Raw genomic sequence first — 21,601 nt, 5'->3', positions numbered from 1 at the left:
GATAGAGAGAGAGAGGGAGAGACTACATTTGATAGAGAGAGAGAGAGGGAGAGACTACATTAGAGGAGAGGAAGTAGGCCAATGACTCTTCCTACAGGATCTACTATGGCTAACCTGCATACAAAAGTAAGCGGTTCACAAAAAAATAAGAATCGTTTTGTAACACTCATTCCCTTGACTGAAATACATTAAGGTAAATAATGCCCGACCCAGAGAGATATCATTATTTCTAATGGTTCTCTGTGAAGTGCCGCTATGAATATGAAATATGCTATGAATAAGTTAAGGGTTCACCTGAACGCCCCTTTTTGTCTATGTCAAATGAAGATACCTCTGGATATGTTTAAATATTCCTGATTTACATTGTATAGTGTAACTGGGGAATGGTCTGGTACGTAAGCTATGGTCATCTAGGAATATCTTAATCACAAAGGTCTGATAAATAATAATGTACAACCCATTTAATAACCTTGCATCTAAAAAGAAAAATCCAGCATCAATTCCTATAATCATCCATGTAAATGTAAATCGCCCAAAAGTGTAACACCTGATAAAGTTAGGCAGGACCAACTTTGTGTAAACTCTGTAGCGCTGAGTGACTCCATCGCTCAGCAGAAGAGACAGGGGGATGGCAGACAGGCCATCGCTTGTTGGAGGCGTTTGCTAACTTGATGTAGTGACATTTTCCTTCCCGAAGCCCTCTGGGACAGAGAGAGAGAGAGAGAAAGGAGAGAGTAGAGGTGTTGGAGAGCAAGATGGATAGATACAGAGGGCAAGGGAGAAAGAGCAAGATGGAGACATGCAGAGAGCGAGTGAGAGAGCAAGATGGAGAGACACAGAGAAAGTGATAGAGAGATAAAGGTATACATCTACATAGATTGATATCTATATATAGAAAGAGAGAGAGGGAGAGATAGACTGCTAAAGAGAATGATAAAGAGATAGTAGAGAGAGAGAGAGAGAGAGAGAGGAAGAGAGAGAGCGAGAGAGAGAGAGAGACAGACAGACAGACAGAGAGAGAGAGAGAGAGTAATGCAGAGATACAAAGGTACGGGTACAGAGGGAGACAAGAGCAGAGAAAGAGAGACTGAGAAAAAAGATATAAAGAGAGAGAGAAAGACAGTGTGAGCGAGAGAGTGTGAGAGAGGTTCAGCAAGTAACTGAGAGATATAGAAAGAGAAAAAGAGGGAGAGACAGAGAGAGAGAGAGAGAGAGAGAGAGGGGGGGGGAGGGAGAGGGAGAGATAAAGAGATACAGAAGAAGGACAGAAGCAGTGCTGGTGAAGGAGACACTAATGAACTCAGACAACAAAGAGCCTAACCTAGGCGGCAGCACCTTAGGGAGCCAAGGGTGGGCTTTCATTGGGTCAATAAAAGCACTGGACCATAACCGTATCTGCTCGCCCTTCCAGCGCCCGCTTAACTACACAACCAGGACTTCTCTCTTCAAGGTGGCCTGAGTTTGAGGAGGGAGCAACTCTACAGAGGCATAGAGATATCATGTAATCAATGGTGAACATCTACTTTACATCTCAGATAAATTACACTTTTTCAGAACTTATTCAGGACATCTTCATTTCCATAATTTAGAAAATCCTTTAAAAGAACACTCTACATAATATTGAATTTCATTTTGTCATCCCACTCAAAGGACTGTCAATCGTCAATTTACCATTAACAGCACTCTCATAATAAATCCTTAAACTTAAGGAAAGTTATACATTTTATGTCAAACATCACTCACTAGCATGCATCCACTGAGGTGACTAAAATGACTTGATGAGAGATGTAAGAGATGTATCTTATATTTGAGGACGAATGCCTTATAATCCCTGATTGACTGCTGACCTTCAATCTTCCTACGCCAAGTGGAAGTGGTCCGACACTGTTCATACCCCCTCTCACACACAGACATACACACAGAATATGTGAGAGAATATGTGAGTGTAAGAGAGAAGGAGAAAGACACATGCAGAACTACACCCAGACACATGCCCGTCCTACACACACACACACACACACACACACAAACAAACACGTACGCACACGTGCTAAAGGACACAAACTGGGTTGTCCTACCGACACTCCCTACGTCTGACATATGTCACTCCCAATCTGTTCAGCCAACCACGCGCCTCCCCGGCCATGCCCTGCCACGAGCAGCATGGCGTACAGGGGCGAGAGACTAAGAGGGAGAGAGAGAATTTGAGAGTGTGTGTGTTTGTATGTGTGTGTGGACGTGCACCCAAGCATGTGCCTCAGTGTGTGTGTGTGTGTGTGTGTGAATGTCTGTCTGTGTGTTTGTATGGCGTGCATGTGTGTGTGTGCATGCATGCGTGTGAGTGTATGTGTGTGTGTGTGTTTGCGTTTGTTTGTGTTTGTGTGTGTGCGCCAAAGCGTGAGTATGTTTGAGCTGGTTTGTGTGTGTGTGTGTGTGTGTGTGTGTGTGAGGGGGGTACTGCCACTAGTGGTTGCTACCTTCTTCCTGCTAATTGGTATTTTTGAAACAATACCATCTGTTCTTTAAGAAAGTCAGACACGCAGCCTCCGAGAAAGATCCCCCAGCTCCTGCTACACTCACCAGCAGCAGCCACAGCAAACAACCCCCTCGCCCCTGGGCCCTCCCAGCCAAATAGACGTTCTATAGGAGACGCAGGGAAGAGATGCATCTGCTACCACTTTCTATATGACCTCGAAGGGGATTATGAAGATAGATAAATTAACTGGGGGAGCCATGTGAATATATTGCTGCATGCCAGAAAAGAGTGGCACAGTTTTAACTGGTCTGTATAACAGAGTGTGACTTTGGCCCCTTCCACACGGAAACTATTTTGGTGTAAAAACACAGAAGTCTTGTACGTTTGGGCCGACCGTCAAGACGGGTCCGGAGTTTTCGGTGCCTGCAAACGCACTTTGTTGAAACTAGGTCCCAGGGTGAAAAACCGAAAACCGGCCATTGCGTTTTCGTGTTAGGATTCGTGTGGACGCCAGATACGCAAACAATGATGTCATCGCCCCCCCCCCCACCAGGCGGGCAACGTTAGATTTCCGTCTAATTTGTTTTGTTTGATTTGATTTGCATTCTTTTTGTAGCTTTAAATACAGCCCCTTAAATGAATTTTTGAATTACTCACTGTACATTAAAAAGTATTTTCTGCTCATTCTACATGGTTTAACAGATACTTCCTCCTCAACTGTATGCTTGTATTCGCGCAGGCTTGATGCGCATGTTCCGCCTCGACTTCTTCTTTTTTTAGGTGGCGAACCAGCGCTACATAGTGGCCTTGAATATGTAGTACAGCGTTACTACAGTTAGATGCGTTTATGCAATGAGTCCATCTTTACGAAAAAATTCCTGAAACGTTGCCAAGCAAAACGGAGGGGAAAATATTGTTTTCGTCTGTGTGAACGGGGCCTTAGTTTCCTATTGCGGCGTGTTGTGTAACTATGGGCTTTTACCCTGCGTTCACACCAAAGAAGGTGTGGCGCAAATGCATACAAGGTCAATGCAAAGGCCAGTAGATGCACAATTTTTGCCAAACAAGCAGGCGACGCGGATGGTGTGGATGGCTCAGATGGTTGGGATGGTGTGGGGGACGTGGATGGTTCAGATGGCACGGCACAAACGATGAGGTTCACTCAAGTTTAAGTATTATAACTTGCTGAATCACTCAGGTGAGAAAAGGTAAGTATTCACGCGAGAAATATTTGCGGTGCAGGTGAACAATCTCGCCCGAGCAACAGCTCGGCCACAGCAAACACACGGCCTCGAGTGTGACCCTCGCCTCCCAATCCGCCTGTATCGGAGGCGTGCTTGACGCGTGCTCGCGTGGGGCAAGGGATTCTGGGAAGGCTCGCGTGTGGGCGGATGATCGCAGCGAATGGGAGGGACAAAAGTTTAACTTTCATTAAGTTTATGTAAATTGGAACGTCTTGCCGCGCGCGTTCGGCCATGCGATTAGGCAATGAACACTCAGTGAGTATAGGCGGACCATAAGGACTCGTGGTGGAATTTAATTTGGCAACGCGTCTGGTCGGGCCGAGTCGTGGGAGGAAGAGAATATTCGTTCCGCTCTTGGTGTGAACGCACCTTTAGAATGAAAAACAATCTGGTGTCTGGAATATTTTAGTCAACATGTGTCAATGAATAGAAAATGTGTGTGTTTCTATTCTAGTTTGATATTTCTGACTCAACAAAACTGTTAGAGGGTATACTTCTGGGCACTGACGATTGTTGTTAGATGAGTTGTAGTAGGAGAATAACAAAAACAATATCCATATCTTCTTGATAATAAGGGACACAGTTGTAGTACCACCATGCGGTCGCTTGATGCCATCACAGGCACCATCGTGCGAATACTTGAAGCTCCTATATCCGGTCAACTTAAGAATGTATGTTTTGTTTAACATACATTTAGGCCTATAAATGATGACTTACACTGACCATAAGATAAGCTAAATATATAATTATGATATTGAATGCAGGGCAACACTTACACCAGCAAAGTGTGTTCAACCCACAGGTTTGCTTTGTGTCTATGATAAAACATTGTATTGAACCAGCTATACATTTCTGCATAATTATCCCAGTCATTGTGGGACATTTCTCACGGGAAACCACCAGGCACACTACTGTGTACCATGTTTTACACCGCCAATCTGTTACACTGGGATATCTCTGCTTCAATCTCATGGATGATTAAGCCTGATAATTAAGGTTTTTGGACATTTTCCACAGAGGCGCAGACAAGGCAGCTGGTGACATTTCATGCATTCCCAAACACAGAGGAGGGAATTAGTCCCAGGTTTATCTCAGAATGCACCAATCCTGCATTCGACAACAGTCAAGCTGTTGTTATAATAGTTATCCTCTTTGGCTTTATTCTCTGCAGTGGTCCCAAGGTACTGTGCGCTGGGCTATTCACCTTGACCTGTTGATGTAATTAAGAGAACTATAGAAGCCAATATATTTTCCTTTTCAGCATGGCTATTGGAAAAAAGTGTCAGCAATAGACACTCATTTGGGTTGACGGAAACCTTTGGATGGAGTACACCCTATAACTTCAAAAATAATGTAAATCATGAGATTCATTCGCACAATATAAAGGATTCAATAGTTTAAAACACATTGAAAAAATATGAAGTTCTTGCAATTTTTATCTAGTAAATAAAGTCTGTGAATAAATATTGCAATCAAAAGTACACAATTTCCCAGAATGCCACAGCAGAGCGGAAGTGGTCACGGGTCCCCTTGGCAACGAGTGAGCGGCGTGATAGCCTAGCATGCTACAGCTATAAATGGCTAGCTCACCCAAACGGGATTAAAAGTCAGCGCCTCGTGTATATTAATAATAGTATTAACCGCCTTCAAATATCATCACAGTCTCTGCAATGATGAGTCGGACACCTGATGCGAGAGCGAGGTAATCATTTGTTAAAGTATACTTTTAACAGTTCAAACCATAACATAGCAGGTGATGGCTAACTAGCTCAACAATGTTTAATTAAACAACGATGTTTATGTGATTAAACATTCGAACCAGTAGCTACAATTTATTATCAGCGTGCTTATGGTTTCAAAATAGCATATCAAGATAGTTCCCTCCTTGGTTATCGAGCTGTTAGGACTAATAACTTTACATTAAGTTAATGTACATGTAAGATACATAGCCCTAACATGTCAACATAAAGGTGTGAAGCAATACGTTACATTCCAATCCGCTATAACCTGTTTAATAAATGACCTATAATAACGTTAACCTACTGATAACAGTGACGTTACATTAACGTGGTTTGTTCGAGTATTGTTATCTATCTCTCTATCTCTATTTCTCTTTCTCTCTCTCTCTCTGAATATTGTAATGACTGAATACCCAGCATGCAGAACCGCCTGTTTTCTGATCATCCCTAGGGACAACCAGACCAAGCAGATCCAGGAGAACCTCTCCAACGTGGAGAAGCACTTCGGGGACATGTGCCAGCTGTTCGCCGCCTACGTCCGTAAGACGGCCCGGCTGCGGGACAAGGCCGACCTGCTGGTGAGGGAAATCAACGTGTACGCCGAGACCGAGACCCCCAACCTCAAGAGGGGAATGAAGCATTTTGCCGACCAACTGGCCAAGATTGAAGACTATCGTCAAGCTGAGGTACGACCAGTTTAATTGTGTAAGCACATAAAGGCCATTAACTGACATTTCCTATCGTTGAATGTAATTTCATTCTAAAGAAAATGCCAAGATATTCTCTGTGTGTTTCTGAGAAGCTCTGATTTTGTCCATCTCTCTTCTGGCCATGTTGGTGTGTGTTTCAATTTCCAGTAGTTTATTTGTTATGTTTCAAAAAAGGACTTAGGAAAGGTAGTTATTCCCCAGTATTGAGAGAATTAGCAGTGAGATGTCTCATCATCGTCTTACTTTTAATGATATTTTCTGACAGGTGGAAAGGCTTGAAGCCAAAGTCGTAGAGCCTCTGAAGAGTTATGGGGCTGTGGTGAAACGTAAAAGGGTGAGTTTATCTACATCCTAATTATCAGAATAAACCCTTGTACAATATGTTTATTGACTGTACTTACCATTCTGTGTCACATGGAGGCAGCATTTGTCATAATATTCTCTTAAACTCATTACTCACTAATAGAGCATTATTTGACTTGCACACCATTGTTGCATAGATTTTGAGACATCATTAATGTTCATGAAATGTCCTATATGTTAACTACAATGACTAATGTAGGATTGACCATCTTGCACAAAATTATATTAAGAAGATGACTCTTATTTTTGGCCTAGATAGGTACTGCTTAAACATGCTTTTAGTGAAATACGAAATCACAGCTATAAATTTGTAATGTTGTTTAAGTTTAATGTATAATTGTAAATCAAGAGACAGAGAGATTTATATAATTTTTATAACTTTACGAAACGTAACTCATGGTCTTATTTCTCTTGCTGTAACATTAGTCTACTTACCTTTTAATGTTGGTCTTATTGTTTGCGTCATTGTTCTTATTGTTGTTGTTTTCTCCACAGGAAGACCTGAAGACCACCCAGAGTGCTAGAGACCGTGAGTCCAAACAGATGGCCCAGCTGGAGAGGACGAGGCAGAGGAACCCCTCAGACAGACAGATCATTGTATCCTCAACCAACATGGACTTCGAGGCATCACTTACACCAAACCTCTAACATAACGTGTGCAATGGAACGGGGCTGATGGGGGCTTTGCTTTGATTTCATTGGTGCTTCCTTGACAAGGCTTTCAGTCACAGGTGGGTTGTCTCATCATTACGGAGGAGGCGTCATCTAATTTCTGGCCGTTTTTCAAATGAGGAGTCCTGTATCGTAACTGAGGCCTTAGAACCGTTGGTCAACTCTTACGGTCTTGGAAAAAAAAATCACTGGAGGTTTTTCAAATAGTGTCCACATAACACCAGTTACCAGCAGCACTAAGCGGGCCCCCCCACAAAGTATCTCCTGTCCTGTCCCGACATTATCTGTATAACGCCGCTGTCTACGCCACAGGCCGAGAGCGAGCTCCAGAGGGCCACCATGGACGCCACTCGCACCACCCGACAGCTGGAAGAAACCATAGACGAGTTTGAGAAGCAAAAGATTCGAGACATCAAGGTCAGTCACGGTCAAGGCTTTCTGCCCCCCCCCCCCCCCCCTCCCTCCAGTCTCGTTGGTTATTAATCAAGGGCATGCAATCTTCTTTGGTGGGATATAATGGTCTTTGGGAAACAATTCACTGGAAGTTAAACTAGACAGGGAAGGTTCTGGTGTCTGCTTGTTGATCCAAAATTGAGAACTTAACTTTTTTGGCGTGCAAAAATCTGTTCTCATAGAAAACCAATGAATGTGTTCAACTAAAATACACATTTTTAGTGAATAAAAAAGCATGTTATCTATTGTGTCATGGATTTCTCTCTATAACATTATCGGATATAAGTGAACAAGTTGCTTAATCCCTATCTGCTCATGTGCATCTAAAAAAAGAATCACACGTCAATAGGAGGATAAAGGAACTGAAATCATCACATAGAGGGTCTATGTAAGGGGCCTTATTGCTCTCTCCCCATGGCAGAAGATCTTTGGTGAGTTTGTAACGGTTGAGATGTCGTTCCACGCCAAGGCCTTGGAGGTGTACACCGCTGCCTACCAGAGCATCCAGAGTGTGGATGAGGATGAGGACCTAGAGGTAAGGCCATAGCCTTCTCATGCTCATAGCCTTTTCATGCCCACGCTATCTATGAATCCAATAGGCCATCACCTTCTTCGCTAACGTTTGATACAGTGCAATTGGCCACAGCCTTCTCAAGCTAGCGTTAGCTACAGTGCAATAGGCTAACCCAGGGGTTTTCAAAGTATGAGAGAGTGAGCCCCCCTCAGAGAGCAAATTTCAGCTGAGCCCCCCCCCCCAAAATTTTTTAAATTTTTAAACATCTCTGATCATATTTTACACATTTTAAAGATCTCTGATCATATTTTTTTTAAAAATTCTAAACATCTTTGTGCATTTTTAAACACATTTCTTAACACATTTTAACATCTTTATCGAAGCATGTTTTTGCTTTACGTTTTTAAAATACATTTGAACATCTTAATCTGTAAACTGCCAGTTTAGCCTCGTTTTTAGCTCACCTCAACTTTAGTGGGAGCAATGAGTTTGCGTAGCTGTGTTTGAAATCGTTCCCTCTCACGGTTACAGTGCACTATATAGGGTGCTCGCCATTTTTTAGTGGTGTTCGAATTATCAGTGGTAAATTTCATGCACTATATAGTGGACTTAAAATACCCAAAATTTGAGGGACATACGATGATCCGTACATGTTAATCCCGTATACCACAATGCAATGCGGTGGTGTTTTCCGGAGGAGAAGAAGAAGCTGAATAACCGCGAAAACGAATAGAAATGTCAACAATTTATTTGGGATTTAACATAGAAAATGTAACATTCAAAATTAATTAAAAAAAAACCTTGATCAAGGAAATAACATTCAACATCAATACAACCTCCAGTTTTCCTCGTGGATGCACGGTTTGTTTACGTGATGTGGGCGCAGCTGTCTTCCTTACACAAATACCCGGCGCATTAACTGACGCAAATGACGTTTAGAAACGTTCTGCGTAGGGTCCGAATTCTCGTTTGTTCGTTCCCTATATAGTGCACTATATCATAAACACTATATAGGGAATAGTGAGTGAGTGAATAGGGAACAATTTCGAACACAGCGCGTCTTCGTCTTTGCGTTTCTTTTGCGTTACTTTTTCTGGTATCTTTTTTTCTCACGACGCGCCCCCCCTGAAGAACTCTGGCGCCCCCCAGGGGAGGCGCACCTCACAGTTTGAAAACCCCTGGGCTAACCCCTTCTTACGCTAACACTAGCCAAATTCCAATAGGCCACAGCCTTACTTTGACTGTAGCTAACCTTAGCTACAGTCCAGTAAGCTACAGCCTTCTAATGCTAATGCAATCAACGGTCCAACTGAGTTATTCCATTGGCACAAATCCATACACTGCCGCACTGATACGCGTTTCCAATACCAGTTTAAAGGCAAAGCAGACGCTTCGACGCAGTCGGGAACGTTTATGGTTCTGCGTCGGGTTTTAGTAAGTGGACCAATCACAGCCCTTGCTGCTTCGTCGCCTCGACGGAAGGTTACGGTTTTTGGGAGGCGCTTTTGCGGCCCTTGCGGTGGACACAAGGAGGGTCCGCAAGGACGTAAGGGGTCCGTAACCCCTTTGCGTTGCGTGAACGTGGAACCATAAAAAGCCCTTAAGTGCGCCTTGCCGTACCGTACCACATCCTAGATGGACCTTCTCCAAAGTCTCCAATATGCCGCAACATTCTTACGCTAACGCTAGCTACCGTCCAGTATGCCCCAGCCATCTTACACTTCGATAGCTGCAGTCTTATCAGCCACTAACCTCTTAGGCCAATGCTAACTATAGTCAAATAGGTCACAGCCTTCCTACACCAAGGCAAGCTACAATCCAATAGGCCGGGTACCACAGGTACGCTGGAAGTCATCGGTTGGCTGGGGCATCCTCTTGTGTGCATAAAAAAGTATGGCTATAACCATACATAATAGATATTATTCAATTATTATTTAAATGATTTTTACATGTAGCCCGATTTCTTCCAGAAAAATTAAGAAATCTACTTTCAAAAAAAATATGTCCTTGCTCCCTTTAGATCTAATCAGTATTTTTTCTTCGTTGCACCGAATCATCTGCCCCTCCATTCATAATCAGTAGTAACTCTTCACCAGGACATCTCATCACTGATTTAATCAACCAAAAAGCCACACACGTCAAATGGCATTCCAGTAGCCTCTGTGGAATTTGTTTTTCGGTTGTCTCATGAAAACTCACAACACGCATTACAAAGCATCTGACAATCGGCCTCTGATGGGAATCTTAGATAGTGTGGATTTGCAGGGAGAGTTAGCAGCCTGGGGAGACAGGAGGGCAGTTCACCACCTGACTGATTAGGAAAAAAGTACATGACAAATATATATCTGACATTTGAAATGCTATATCATTTGAATAACCCATCATGGCTTTTAATAATTTATGGATCATCTATAATTCACTTATTGATATGTCTTTGGTCCATAAAACATCCACTGAAGGGAAGATCACTTTGACAATTTGGAGAGGAGTCAAATGTTATTTGTATGGCCCACACACAGAATGCTCCATAGGAAATAAAGATATTTGGCCTTAACAAAAATATTTGTCAAAGAAATGTAATATTAAAGGTACTTGCCTCATACAAACCAATCAAGGATTCCGACAAACTCAAAGATTCAGACAAGTTCATTAAAAGGGCAGACAGAAGAAGACATGACTTATTGTTGGCTCACAGGACATTTCAGCCCAATGGCTAGGACCACGTTGGGCCGAAGAGTAGTGGTTTTTAACTGACTACAGACTGATTTAATGTGGTGACAAAGGGATCCCGGCAGGTCTTTACATTTCATTTTAAATAGACCCTAAAGACCAATTAGAATCCAGATAGTATCTTGCTTCCATACCTTGTATCTGGTATGTTCTAAAGAAGGATAAGGAAGTAGCTAAACCAACCGCGCGTGCTACGTTGGGTTGGAAGGCCTTGCCCATTTCGCCCTGACAATGCCATTCCCATCAAGGTGTCTGTTATTCCACGTTTCCACCGAGCGGTGCAGTTACGGTTAGGTGCGGCTCGGAGCAGGAAAGTTCGGTTACGGCTGGCATTTCCAACGCCGACACTACCCTAATGGTAGGTCTGGGTTTAAGCCGGATAGCGACAGCCAGCTATGTAAGCACCGTGACATCATAGCAGTGCAACACAGTGTAGCCTGCTAATTAATTAAATGAAAAAACCGAAAGCGACAAATTAAACAAGGAGCAACAATTGAGGACGTCCAAGAAGGAAGGCAAACTTTTGCGCGCCTTTTCTTCAATAAACGAAGCCTCGCCGTTGTCCAGAAATACTTTGTTTGTTAGTTTTTTTTCCCCCTGTCGCACGGAAGCGACAATTCTATCAACCGATCAACGGACGGCAGGTGTAGCTCGACCTTTCCGGCACCCTTTCAGACCGCTTGGTACCCCAACGGAGGAGTATAGATACGAAAGATAGGTACGTCTCAGCGCACTTAATGAAAGGACCCTGCTCAACTTTTGGTGGTGGAAACGCGTACCCTGCCCTACCTTACCTGGTGAGGTGATGTGAACCTCCTGCTCTAAGGCTATGAACACCTCCTGCTCTCTGTGTAAGAGCAACTCCTCTATGGTTATGAGCACCTCCTTCTCTAAGTGGAAGAGCGTCATCCTCCTCCTGTATCTGTCAGGTGTTCAGGAGCCTGCTGCATCCTCCAGACCACCTGTCCCGCTTAGAGCTAGTGGCAGCTCACTCCAAGGGGTCGCTCGACCGCACCGGCTCTTCCATGAGCCGGTCAGGGACACTGCAGGTAAGACAGAGCAGCCATTGAGATGCTTCACACGCACAATGTTAGATGGTAAATGGACTGCATTTATACAGCGCTTATCTAACCAGGGGCCACTCAAAGTTCTCTGCAATATTGCCTAACATTCACCCATTCATGCACACATTCACACACTGACGGCAGTGTCGACCCCTCGAGGCGACAGCCAGCTCGTCAGGAGCAGTCAGAGTGAGGCGTCTTGCTCAGGGACACCTCAACACTCTAGGAGGAGCCAGGGATCAAACCGGCAACCTTCCGTTTCCCCACCAACCTGCTCTACCTCCTGAGCAACATGCCGCCCCAGATCTTTTCAAAAACACTACTCCCCGCCGCCATGAGAAATACGATGCATAGGAAAGTACAGAGCTGCATAAGCTTCTTTGGATAAGCTATCTTTGTTTGGCTTTGATATGTTGCGCCGTCTCAGTAGTATATCACGCAGTTAAGTTATTGAGCTCAGTAGGCTTTGGCCCGGCTTAGGACCTTGCCTTACCGCACAAGCCTCGATCATCCAGCTACTCTGCTGCTGCGCTGGCTGCATGTGTGACATCACCCCCCGCCTATCACGTTTTCTTTAAAGCTCTCCTGCAAACATGTCATCGCTTGTCACTTATCTCATGCATTGTTTAACCATGCGTGTGTGTTTTGGTCTGAGGTTGGCGGTTTGGACCAAACTTGTTTGACATCTACAATAGACTTAATTTACTTAATAATAACTCTGAGCAGATCCGTTTTGGTGACGGCGTGGTTAATCCTGTGTCACGACAGCAAACCGCCACGAGTCGTCTGAGGAGAAGAGACGACAACGAGGACGAGGATGATGACGATGAAGAGGAGTCGGAGGAGGAAGACGACGATGAAGATGTGACCGATGATTAACATTAAAAGCCGCCTTGCTTTGGTCCAGAGAAAGGCATGCCTACTCGCAATGTGTTTCTTTTTTATTAACAGTGTCGGTGTCAAATGTCAAGTGTTTAAAAGTGTTTCTTTTTTATTAAGTGTCAGTGTCAAATGTCAAGTGTTTAAAAGTGTAAGGTAGCATAGGTTGAGTGGGCAGTGTTTGATTTTTGATATTTACTGCTTTAGTTTGGCAGTTTGTGAGCCATCATGAAAAGCCTTTAAAAATGCCATTCAAGTATTCAACTCCTTTTCAGTGTTGCCAGATTGTTCGGGAAATCTGTCCCAATCTTGCAACACTGCTCCCCATCGCTTTTTGTAATCTACATACGAAATTGACAAGAGTATACAAGTATATATTTTTTACGTATTGTTTGAATACCCCAGTGCAATATAATACACTGGACCTATACTGTTTTATTAATAATCAGAATAATAAAAACACGCCATGTCTATTCAAGATCTCTTTGCAGATGTTTTGTTTTATCATTGTTTTCAGTGACAAAAAGGAACAACCTGTAGTTGCATGGCATGAAAAGATCAACGGGGAGTATAAACACTGCTCTGCATCTCAGACTCCATAATGCTGTTATTATAGTTAGAAAGGTGAGATGCCTCATCCGTGCCTATACACAAGTTATTCTGTACACGTGTGTATCTGGGTCTCTGTGCGCGTGAAGCCGCCTTTGTGGGGGTTTTGGTTGTGGAGTGGGATATCCAGTAAAGTTATATTCCCCTCCTGACCGCTGTGTTGGCCAAGGGCTGCATTGTCCTCTGTCTATGAGTCACCTAGCCTGGCTAAAGAGTACTAAAGTGAAAACGTCACGTTGTCCTGGCAACCGGTTTTCAGTTCTAAACAACCGACGAGAGATGGCGTTTTCCATTGCTTCCATGCATTGTTTCTTTCAAAATTAAAATAAATCAATTTCAAGAGGTGAAAATCGCTACCAATCAAAACATGTCGAGGCGTTCATGTGTTCCCCTGGGGTATTAAAAGGAAAAGTTTACACAACGTTAGTTTAGTTTTTTTTTATATATATATATTGTAATGACCTCGCCGGTGACATAACAATGTCCAGTCGTAAGTATTTGAAGGAACTTTTAATGTTACTAAAACCAGGTCACTGAAACGCGTAATCAACGGCAAAAATCCCACACAAAAAAAAACCCCGGTTACCCGGGCAACCTCCAACACGGCCCCTCCAACTTGCAAGCCCCCACCCTCCTGTTCTTCCAAGGCCCTCCTCCAGCTGACCTAATGATTCGCTCCCACACTGATTGACAAGAAGAACATTGCAATACATGCATATAGAACAACTGGCATAACGGACAACGAAATACAATGCAACACATAACACATAAACTATTTAAACGTCCGAGGGTCGCTAAATTGCCTCCCCCCTTCAAAGTTCCTCGTCCTCGAGGGAACAAACAAAGTCCCAGAAGCGACCCGGCGCTCTCCCCTCCCTACGAGGCCGCGTTGGGGCTACGGGGGGCTGGGGAGATGCGCCTGGGGGCGAGACGGGCCCACAAGTGTCAGGCCCGGGGCCAGGCAGGGGGAAAGGGAGGGGCGGGGCTGGGGGCCAAGTTGCTGACTGTGGTGATCGACAGGGAGGGGAGACAGGGATAGGGTTAGGTGGGGACGCAGGAACAGAACACTGAGGTGTGCGTGTCCGGGGCCCATTCGCACCGGTGCGGAGAGCTGCAGGTTGAGGGGTGGCGGTGCCTCGATAAGGGGCCAACCGGTCTCTGTGGAGGGCCACCCTCCTTCCCCGAGGTGGTAGCTGGACCCTGTACACCACCTCCCCCATTTTCTCAAGGACCCTGCATGGCCCGATCCACTCGCTATCGAGCTTCGGGCATCTTCCCTTCTTTCTATGCGGGCTGTAGGTCCAGACCAGCTCCCCAGCCTCAAAGTGCCTGCCATGAGAACGCACATCATAGTTCCTTTTCTGCCTCACCCCTGCGCTCAGCAGCTGTCCCCTGGCGAAGGAGTGAGCCGTCTCCAGGCAGTCCTGGAGTCTCCTGGCATACTCTGGGCAGGGAGGAACAGGGGGAGAATCGGGCGGCCGGCCAAACGCCAGGTCAGCTGGGTTGCGAAGCTCCCTGCCCAACATCAGCAGAGCAGGCGTGCAGGACGTCGACTCCTGGACAGCTGACCTGTATGCCATGAGCACCAGAGGCAGATGAGTGTCCCAGTCCCGCTGATGCTCAGCCGAGACAATGGCCAGCTGCTGCTCCATACAGCGATGAAATCGCTCCACCAAGCCGTCACTCTGTGGGTGCAGGGGGGTAGTACGGGTCTTCTGCATGTCCAGCCTGCTACATAAAGCCGCAAAGACACGGGATTCAAAATTTCTCCCCTGGTCACTGTGGATGGACTCCGCTGCCCCAAAATGGCTAATCATCCCCCCGACTAAAGCGTCCGCTATGGTCTCCGCCCCCTAGTCAGGCAGAGCGTACGCCTCCGGCCACTTGGTAAAATAATCCATGGCCGTGAGGATATACTTGTTCCCCCTCTCTGTGCAGGGTAGCGGGCCCACAACATCCACCCCAACCCTCTCCATAGGGAACCCCACAGGGAACTGCTGTATCTGGGCAGCAGCCATCACAGCGGCGACAGAAGTCCTCGACGTCCCTCTTGTGCTGCCCCCAGTAGAGGCCAAGGCGGAGGCGACGCAGGGTCTTTGTCACCCCAAAGTGCCCTGAGCCCACAGCACCATTGACCGCTTGAAGCACTTCCCCACGCAGAGAGTGAGGCACCACCACCTGCCACCTCACCTCTCCGGTGGCGGGTTCCTTCCAGGCCCGCTGAAGCACGCCATCCCACAGCCGCAGGGTGTTGAACTCGAAGGTCTGTGTCCTCCTGCTGCCGTCTCCATCCTGCGGTGTCGACCTCCCGGAGCTCACAGCAGACTGGGAACGCCACCTCCACTGCCGAACATCCCTCCTCCTGGCTACACAGCTCCTTCTCACAGCTCTCCCTCCTCTCACAGTAGCGGCAGCCATCCTGACTGCAGGGGCGTCGGGAGAGAGCGTCTGCATTAGCATGACGTGCCCCTGCCCTGTGCACCACACTGAAGCTGTAGGACTGCAGCTCCTCGATCCACCGTGCGACCTGCCCTTCTGGCTCCTTGAAAGACATGAGCCACTGGAGAGCGGAGTGGTCAGTCCTTACAGTGAAGTGCAGGCCACAGAGGTAATATTTGAAGTGGCGTACAGCTCTAACGATGGCCAGCAGCTCGCGACGAGTGACGCAGCAGCAGCGTTCAGCTTTGTTAAATGTCCTGCTGTAATACGCCACCACCCGATCCCTTTCCAGCCCCTCCTGTGCCAGCACGGTGCCATTGCCAACGTTACTAGCGTCCATGTCCAGCATGAAGGGCAGGGTCAGGAGGGGAGAGCACCGGGGCTTTGGTGAGAGCTCCCTTGAGGGTCTCAAAAGCAGACTGGCAGTCCTCTGCCCAAACAAACTCCCTGTCCTTCTGTAGCAGGCGGAACAGGGGAGCGGCCACAAAGGAGAAGCCCCTCACAAAGCGTCTGTAGTAAGACACCAGTCCGAGGAAGCTTTTCAGCTGTCTGGTGTCAGTGGGGGTGGGCCAGTCCTGGACAGCTTGCACTTTGTCCTCCATGGTGCTAATGCCTTCTCCCCCCACCTTGTGCCCAAGGAAAGTTACCTCTCTCCTCAGGAAATGGCACTTATCAGGATGGAGCTTCAAGCCCGCCGCAGCTACTCTCTCCAGAACCTGACGCAGCGAGGCAAGTGCTGTCTTGAAGGAGCCCCCATGTGCCAGAATATCATCCAGGTAGACGATACACTGCTGCCGGGGGATGCCGGCGAGCCCTCTGTCCATCAGCCTCTCAAAGGTCGCAGGTGCATTGCAAAGGCCGAAAGGGAGGACCCGAAACTGCCACAATCCTCTGCTAGTGCAGAATGCAGTCTTGGGTCTGGCATCAGGGGCGAGAGGGCACTGGAAGTAGCCAGAGCGGAGATCAAGTGAGGAGAACCAGGACGACCCAGCTACGACATCTAAGGCCTCATCAATGTGCGGGATGGGGTAGGAGTCCTTCCTTGTCACTGCGTTAAGTGGCCTGTAGTCAACACAGAATCTCCACTTACCCCCCTTAGGCACCATCACCACGGCTGCTGCCCAGGGACCTGAGGGCTCTATGAGGCCCGCCTGCTGCATCTCCCACAGCGCCTGGTCCGCAGCCTCCTGGCGGGCCAAGGGCAGGCGACGCGGGTGCATTCTGATGGGCCTGGCGTAGCAGTGTTGATTTCATGCTGCACAAGGGGGGTCTGACCCACATCGCTCTCATTCAAGGCAAAGCTGTCCTTAAACTCCGCCAGTAGTAGCCACAGCTGCTCCTGTTGTTGAGGGTCTAGTCCATCACAGTGCCCCTGCCAAATTGCCTGCACAGTAGACATCACAGTCTCCTCACCTGTCTGGGGACGGGGCCCAGGCTCATGGAGCGGGGTGCTTGGGTGGCGAGGGAGTGGTCTGTAGGGGCCGGAACATTGACACGAGGGGGTGGGAGGGAGAGGGAAGGGTTCGGGAGGAGGACTGAGACAATGGACAGGGATCGGGAAGACAGGGTGGTTGGGAGGTCTTTGCAAGGGGGCCGGGGACGTGAGACTGGTCCATCTGAGCTGTTGTCGGTGGGGGATGTAGGAGGTGTTTGGCGGGGCCATGTAGATTGTGGGCCCTCCTTGGAAGCCAATCGCCCCCCTCTCCAGCTTCAGCTGGCAGCCTGTGCACCGCACGAAGTCCAGCCCTAGGATACAGGGGTCCTGCACAGCTGCTACCCACACTGGGTGGAGGACAGTCTGTCCCCCCACGCAGATAGACAACAACCCCTTCCCTTTCATGGGAGCCCCCTCCCCTGTGACTGTGCGGAGCTGCACAGTTGTAGGTTGGAGTACAGTCCAGCTTGGCAAAATGTCTGGCCTCACCAGGGTCACTGTAGACCCTGTATCGACTAAAGCCAAACAGGCCAACCCCCCAACAGTGACAGGAACATGACAAAAGTCCCCCGCCCAGGTCCGCCCCACCACGACAACAGGCTCCAGGATGCTGTCGTCTTCTTCTGGGGGAGGTGGAGCCCCGCCCCCCCGGCTGCGATGATGGGCTCTGATGGATTTTCTAGATTTTTTTTTAAATACTTTTTTGCCACACTGTATATATATATATATATATATATATATATATATATATATATATATATATATACAGTGGGGCAAAAAAGTATTTAGTCAGCCACCAATTGTGCAAGTTCTCCCACTTAAAAAGATGCAAGAGGCCTGTAATTTTCATCATAGGTATACCTCAGCTATGTGAGACAAAATGAAAAAAAAAAATCTAGAAAATCACATTGTCTGATTTTTAAAGAATTTATTTGCAAATTATGGTGGAAAATAAGTATTTGGTCAATAACAAAAGGTCATCTCAATACTTTGTTACATGCCCTTTGTTGGCAATGACAGAGGTCAAACGTTTTCTGTAAGTCTTTACAAGGTTTTCACACACTGCTGCTGGTATTTTGGCCCATTCCTCCATGCAGATCTCCTCTAGAGCAGTGATGTTTTTGGGCCTTCGCTGGGCAACACGGACTTTCAACTCCCTCCAAAGATTTTCTATGGGGTTGAGATCTGGAGACTGGCTAGGCCACTCCAGGACCTTGAAATGCTTCTTACGAAGCCACTCCTTCGTTGCCCGGGCGGTGTGTTTGGGGTCATTGTCATGCTGAAAGACCCAGCCACGTTTCATCTTCAGTGCCCTTGCTGATGGAAGAATTCTTTCTCCTCCAAACACAACGAGTTGAGTTTTTACCAAAAAGTTCTATTTTGGTTTCATCTGACCATATTACATTCTCCCAATCCTGTTCTGGATCATCCAAATGCTCTCTAGCAAACTTCAAACGGGCCCGGACATGCACTGGCTTTAGCAGGGGGACACGTCTGGCACTGCAGGATTTGAGTCCCTGGCGGCGTAGTGTGTTAGCGATGGTAGCCTTTGTTACTTTGGTCCCAGCTCTCTGGAGGTCATTCACTAGGTCCCCCCGTGTGGTTCTGGGATTTTTGTTCACCGTTCTTGTGATCATTTTGACCCCACAGGGTGAGATCTTGCGTGGAGCCCCAGATCGAGGGAGATTATCAGTGGTCTTGTATGTATTCCATTTCCTAATAATTGCTCCCACAGTTGATTTCTTCACACCAAGCTGCTTACCTATTGCAGATTCAGACTTCCCAGCCTGGTGCAGGTCTACAATTGTGCTTCTGGTGTCCTTTGACAGCTCTTTGGTCTTGGCCATAGTGGAGTTTGGAGTGTGACTGTTTGAGGTTGTGGACAGGTGTCTTTTATACTGATAAGGAGTTCAAACAGGTGCCATTAATACAGGTAACAAGTGGAGGACAGAGGAGCCTCTTAAAGAAGAAGTTACAGGTCTGTGACAGCCAGAAATCTTGCTGGTTTGTAGGTGACCAAATAGTTATTTTCCACCATAATTAGCAAATCAATTCTTAAAAAATCAGACAATGTGATTTTCTGGATTTTTTTTTTCATTTTGTCTCTCATAGCTGAGGTTTACCTATGATGAAAATTACAGGCCTCTCTCATCTTTTTAAGTGGGAGAACTTGCACAATTGGTGGCTGAGTAAATACTTTTTTGCCCCACTGTATATATATGAAGACAATCTATTCTCAATGTTAATTACATCATTGGTAAAGCAAACTCGGCTCCAGGATGCTGTCGTCTTCTTCTGGGGGAGGTGGAGCCCCGCCCCCCCGGCTGCGATGATTGGCTCCTCCAGACGATGACGGCGGCGGTACGGGGGCAGGGCCTCGCGTCTCCCGAATTACGCGGACCTTGACCCGTTTGCCGGGGCTCTCACACCTTCAGGGCACTCTGACAAGATGGCCAGGCTGCCCGCAGCCCCAGCAGACCCTCTGCCCTCGACAAGACGGGGAGAAAGGGCTGGGGGTACCCAGTCTATATGAGTCACCCACACATTTAGCACTCCTCTGCAGTCCGTGTCGCCATGATTCCCCCCGCCCCGGTCTTTCAACACACCAACCCATCTGGGCCCCGCACGGCTACAACCCTGTTCACATCAACAAAATGCAAAAACAAACGGCCGGGATATCCCTTTGCTTTTTTAATGCTGTTAAACTCTAACACATGAAGGTAATGAGCCATAGAACAACAACTCAGAGACAAAGAGTGAATGGAATGATACAGGCTGGAATAAAGGCCAAAGTGTGTGTATGTATAAGTGATGTGTCATCAACGGGCTGGTTGACATAGCCTTGGTGCACGTAAAGGTTAATGTGTACTGTGTACACACAGAACACTTAACCTTATGGTGTATCTTGTGAGGACCTGAATATCGCGGTGAGTCATCGGCCTTTATACTGTGTGTGTGTGTGTGTGTGTGTGTGTGTGTGTGTGTGTGTGTGTGTCTGAGTGAGTCAGTCCTGCCCATCGCTTATGAACCCAGAGGGATCCACTCACTGCAATCAGCTTTGATGACAAGAGATAAGGAGAGTATGAAGGAAGGATGATAATTATTCATCAATGGGTAAAAATACATCGGAAGACAAAAGCCAAACCGTTGTGGTGGGAAGCAAACAAAGAACGAGACTGGGTGTGTTTGGTGATATTTGAATCTGGATCACCCTCCAACCTGCCCAGCACTTTGTTCCAGCGGGATGTGTCACCCAAGGCACGAGGAACCAAATAGGTGTCATATAAGTCCCCTGTGGAAGTTCTTCCCTGAAGAGTTGACTTTTCGGCTGGTGTGAAAATTAACCTCAGCAATGCACATTTTGTTGCGTAGGCCAACTACAATATAAATATGCCAACATGTTATTGGTCTGAAGAACTACAAACCTTTGTATATTGCTTAAATCTTTTTAGAGTGTGCAGTCAAAAAGTATATTATAGGTCTTAATGTGGGGGTCTCATTTGCGGGTTTTTGGTTCTCTTTCATTCATCATTATTTGTATTTTGTGTTCATTGTATACCAGAGTTATAGAAGGCCTAGTTATTCGTCAAATACAAATGCAGCCAGTGTTTTAGCTCACAGTTTTTAAAAAAGAGATGAAAGAAAGGAAAATCTAAACTTTTAGTGATATTATCTCAACATGTTTTAATGCATTCTGGACTTCACTTATTAGGCCTACATTATCTAAAAGAGTTACATAATTTCCCAGGCGCCTTCCTTCTTGCATTCTGTAAACCAGTTTCGAGGGCCGTCAACTAATGCCGTCTGTTAACCGACTCATGTATAAAATATGCTCTTTCAAAGAAACCAAACCGTTTGCTATGGAAACCTGTCTGCGGCCAGAGCTGTCACGTTGTTGTGTACGTGTCCGTTGTCTCACGGAATTGCCACCAGAGGGTGCCGTTGAGCAATGTCGTCCGCTGGCTTCAGTAAATGATTATTGGACTGCATCTATACCGCGCTTTTCTTACCAGTGGACGCTCAAAGCGCTTTACAATATTACCTAACATTCACCCATTCATGCACCCATTCATGCACCGTCAACCACGCAGGGCGACAATCCTGTTAGGGTGAGGCGTCTTTCTCAGGGACACCTTGACACTCAGCTAGGAGGAGTAGGGGATTGAAATAACAACTTTCAGGTTACCAATCAACCCGCTCTACCTCCTGAGCCACATGCCGCCCAGTACGAGCGACCTGGGGGACACAGGCTTCTGTGTCACCGTCTGCTGAGC

At 46.6% G+C, this 21,601-nt stretch overlaps 1 protein-coding gene across 1 annotated transcript; it reads left to right on the top strand.

Moving 5' to 3' along the window:
* Positions 1-5,280: 5,280 nt before the first annotated feature.
* cibar1 (CBY1 interacting BAR domain containing 1) lies at positions 5,281-13,322 on the top strand. Its single transcript, XM_079749874.1, has 9 exons — positions 5,281-5,422; positions 5,911-6,145; positions 6,435-6,503; positions 7,028-7,129; positions 7,258-7,290; positions 7,463-7,621; positions 8,079-8,192; positions 11,831-11,950; positions 12,734-13,322. Exons 1-9 carry the CDS (start codon positions 5,391-5,393, stop codon positions 12,842-12,844), a joined length of 975 nt encoding a protein of 324 aa, XP_079606000.1. The 5' UTR covers positions 5,281-5,390; the 3' UTR covers positions 12,845-13,322.
* The last annotated feature ends 8,279 nt before the right edge of the window (positions 13,323-21,601 follow it).

This window comes from Pollachius pollachius, assembly GCF_949987615.1.
Source record: "Pollachius pollachius genome assembly, chromosome: 13".
Classification (NCBI taxonomy): Eukaryota; Metazoa; Chordata; class Actinopteri; order Gadiformes; family Gadidae; genus Pollachius; species Pollachius pollachius.
The sequence above is the reverse complement of the archived record's forward strand: the minus strand, read 5'-3'. Positions and strand labels throughout refer to the sequence as shown.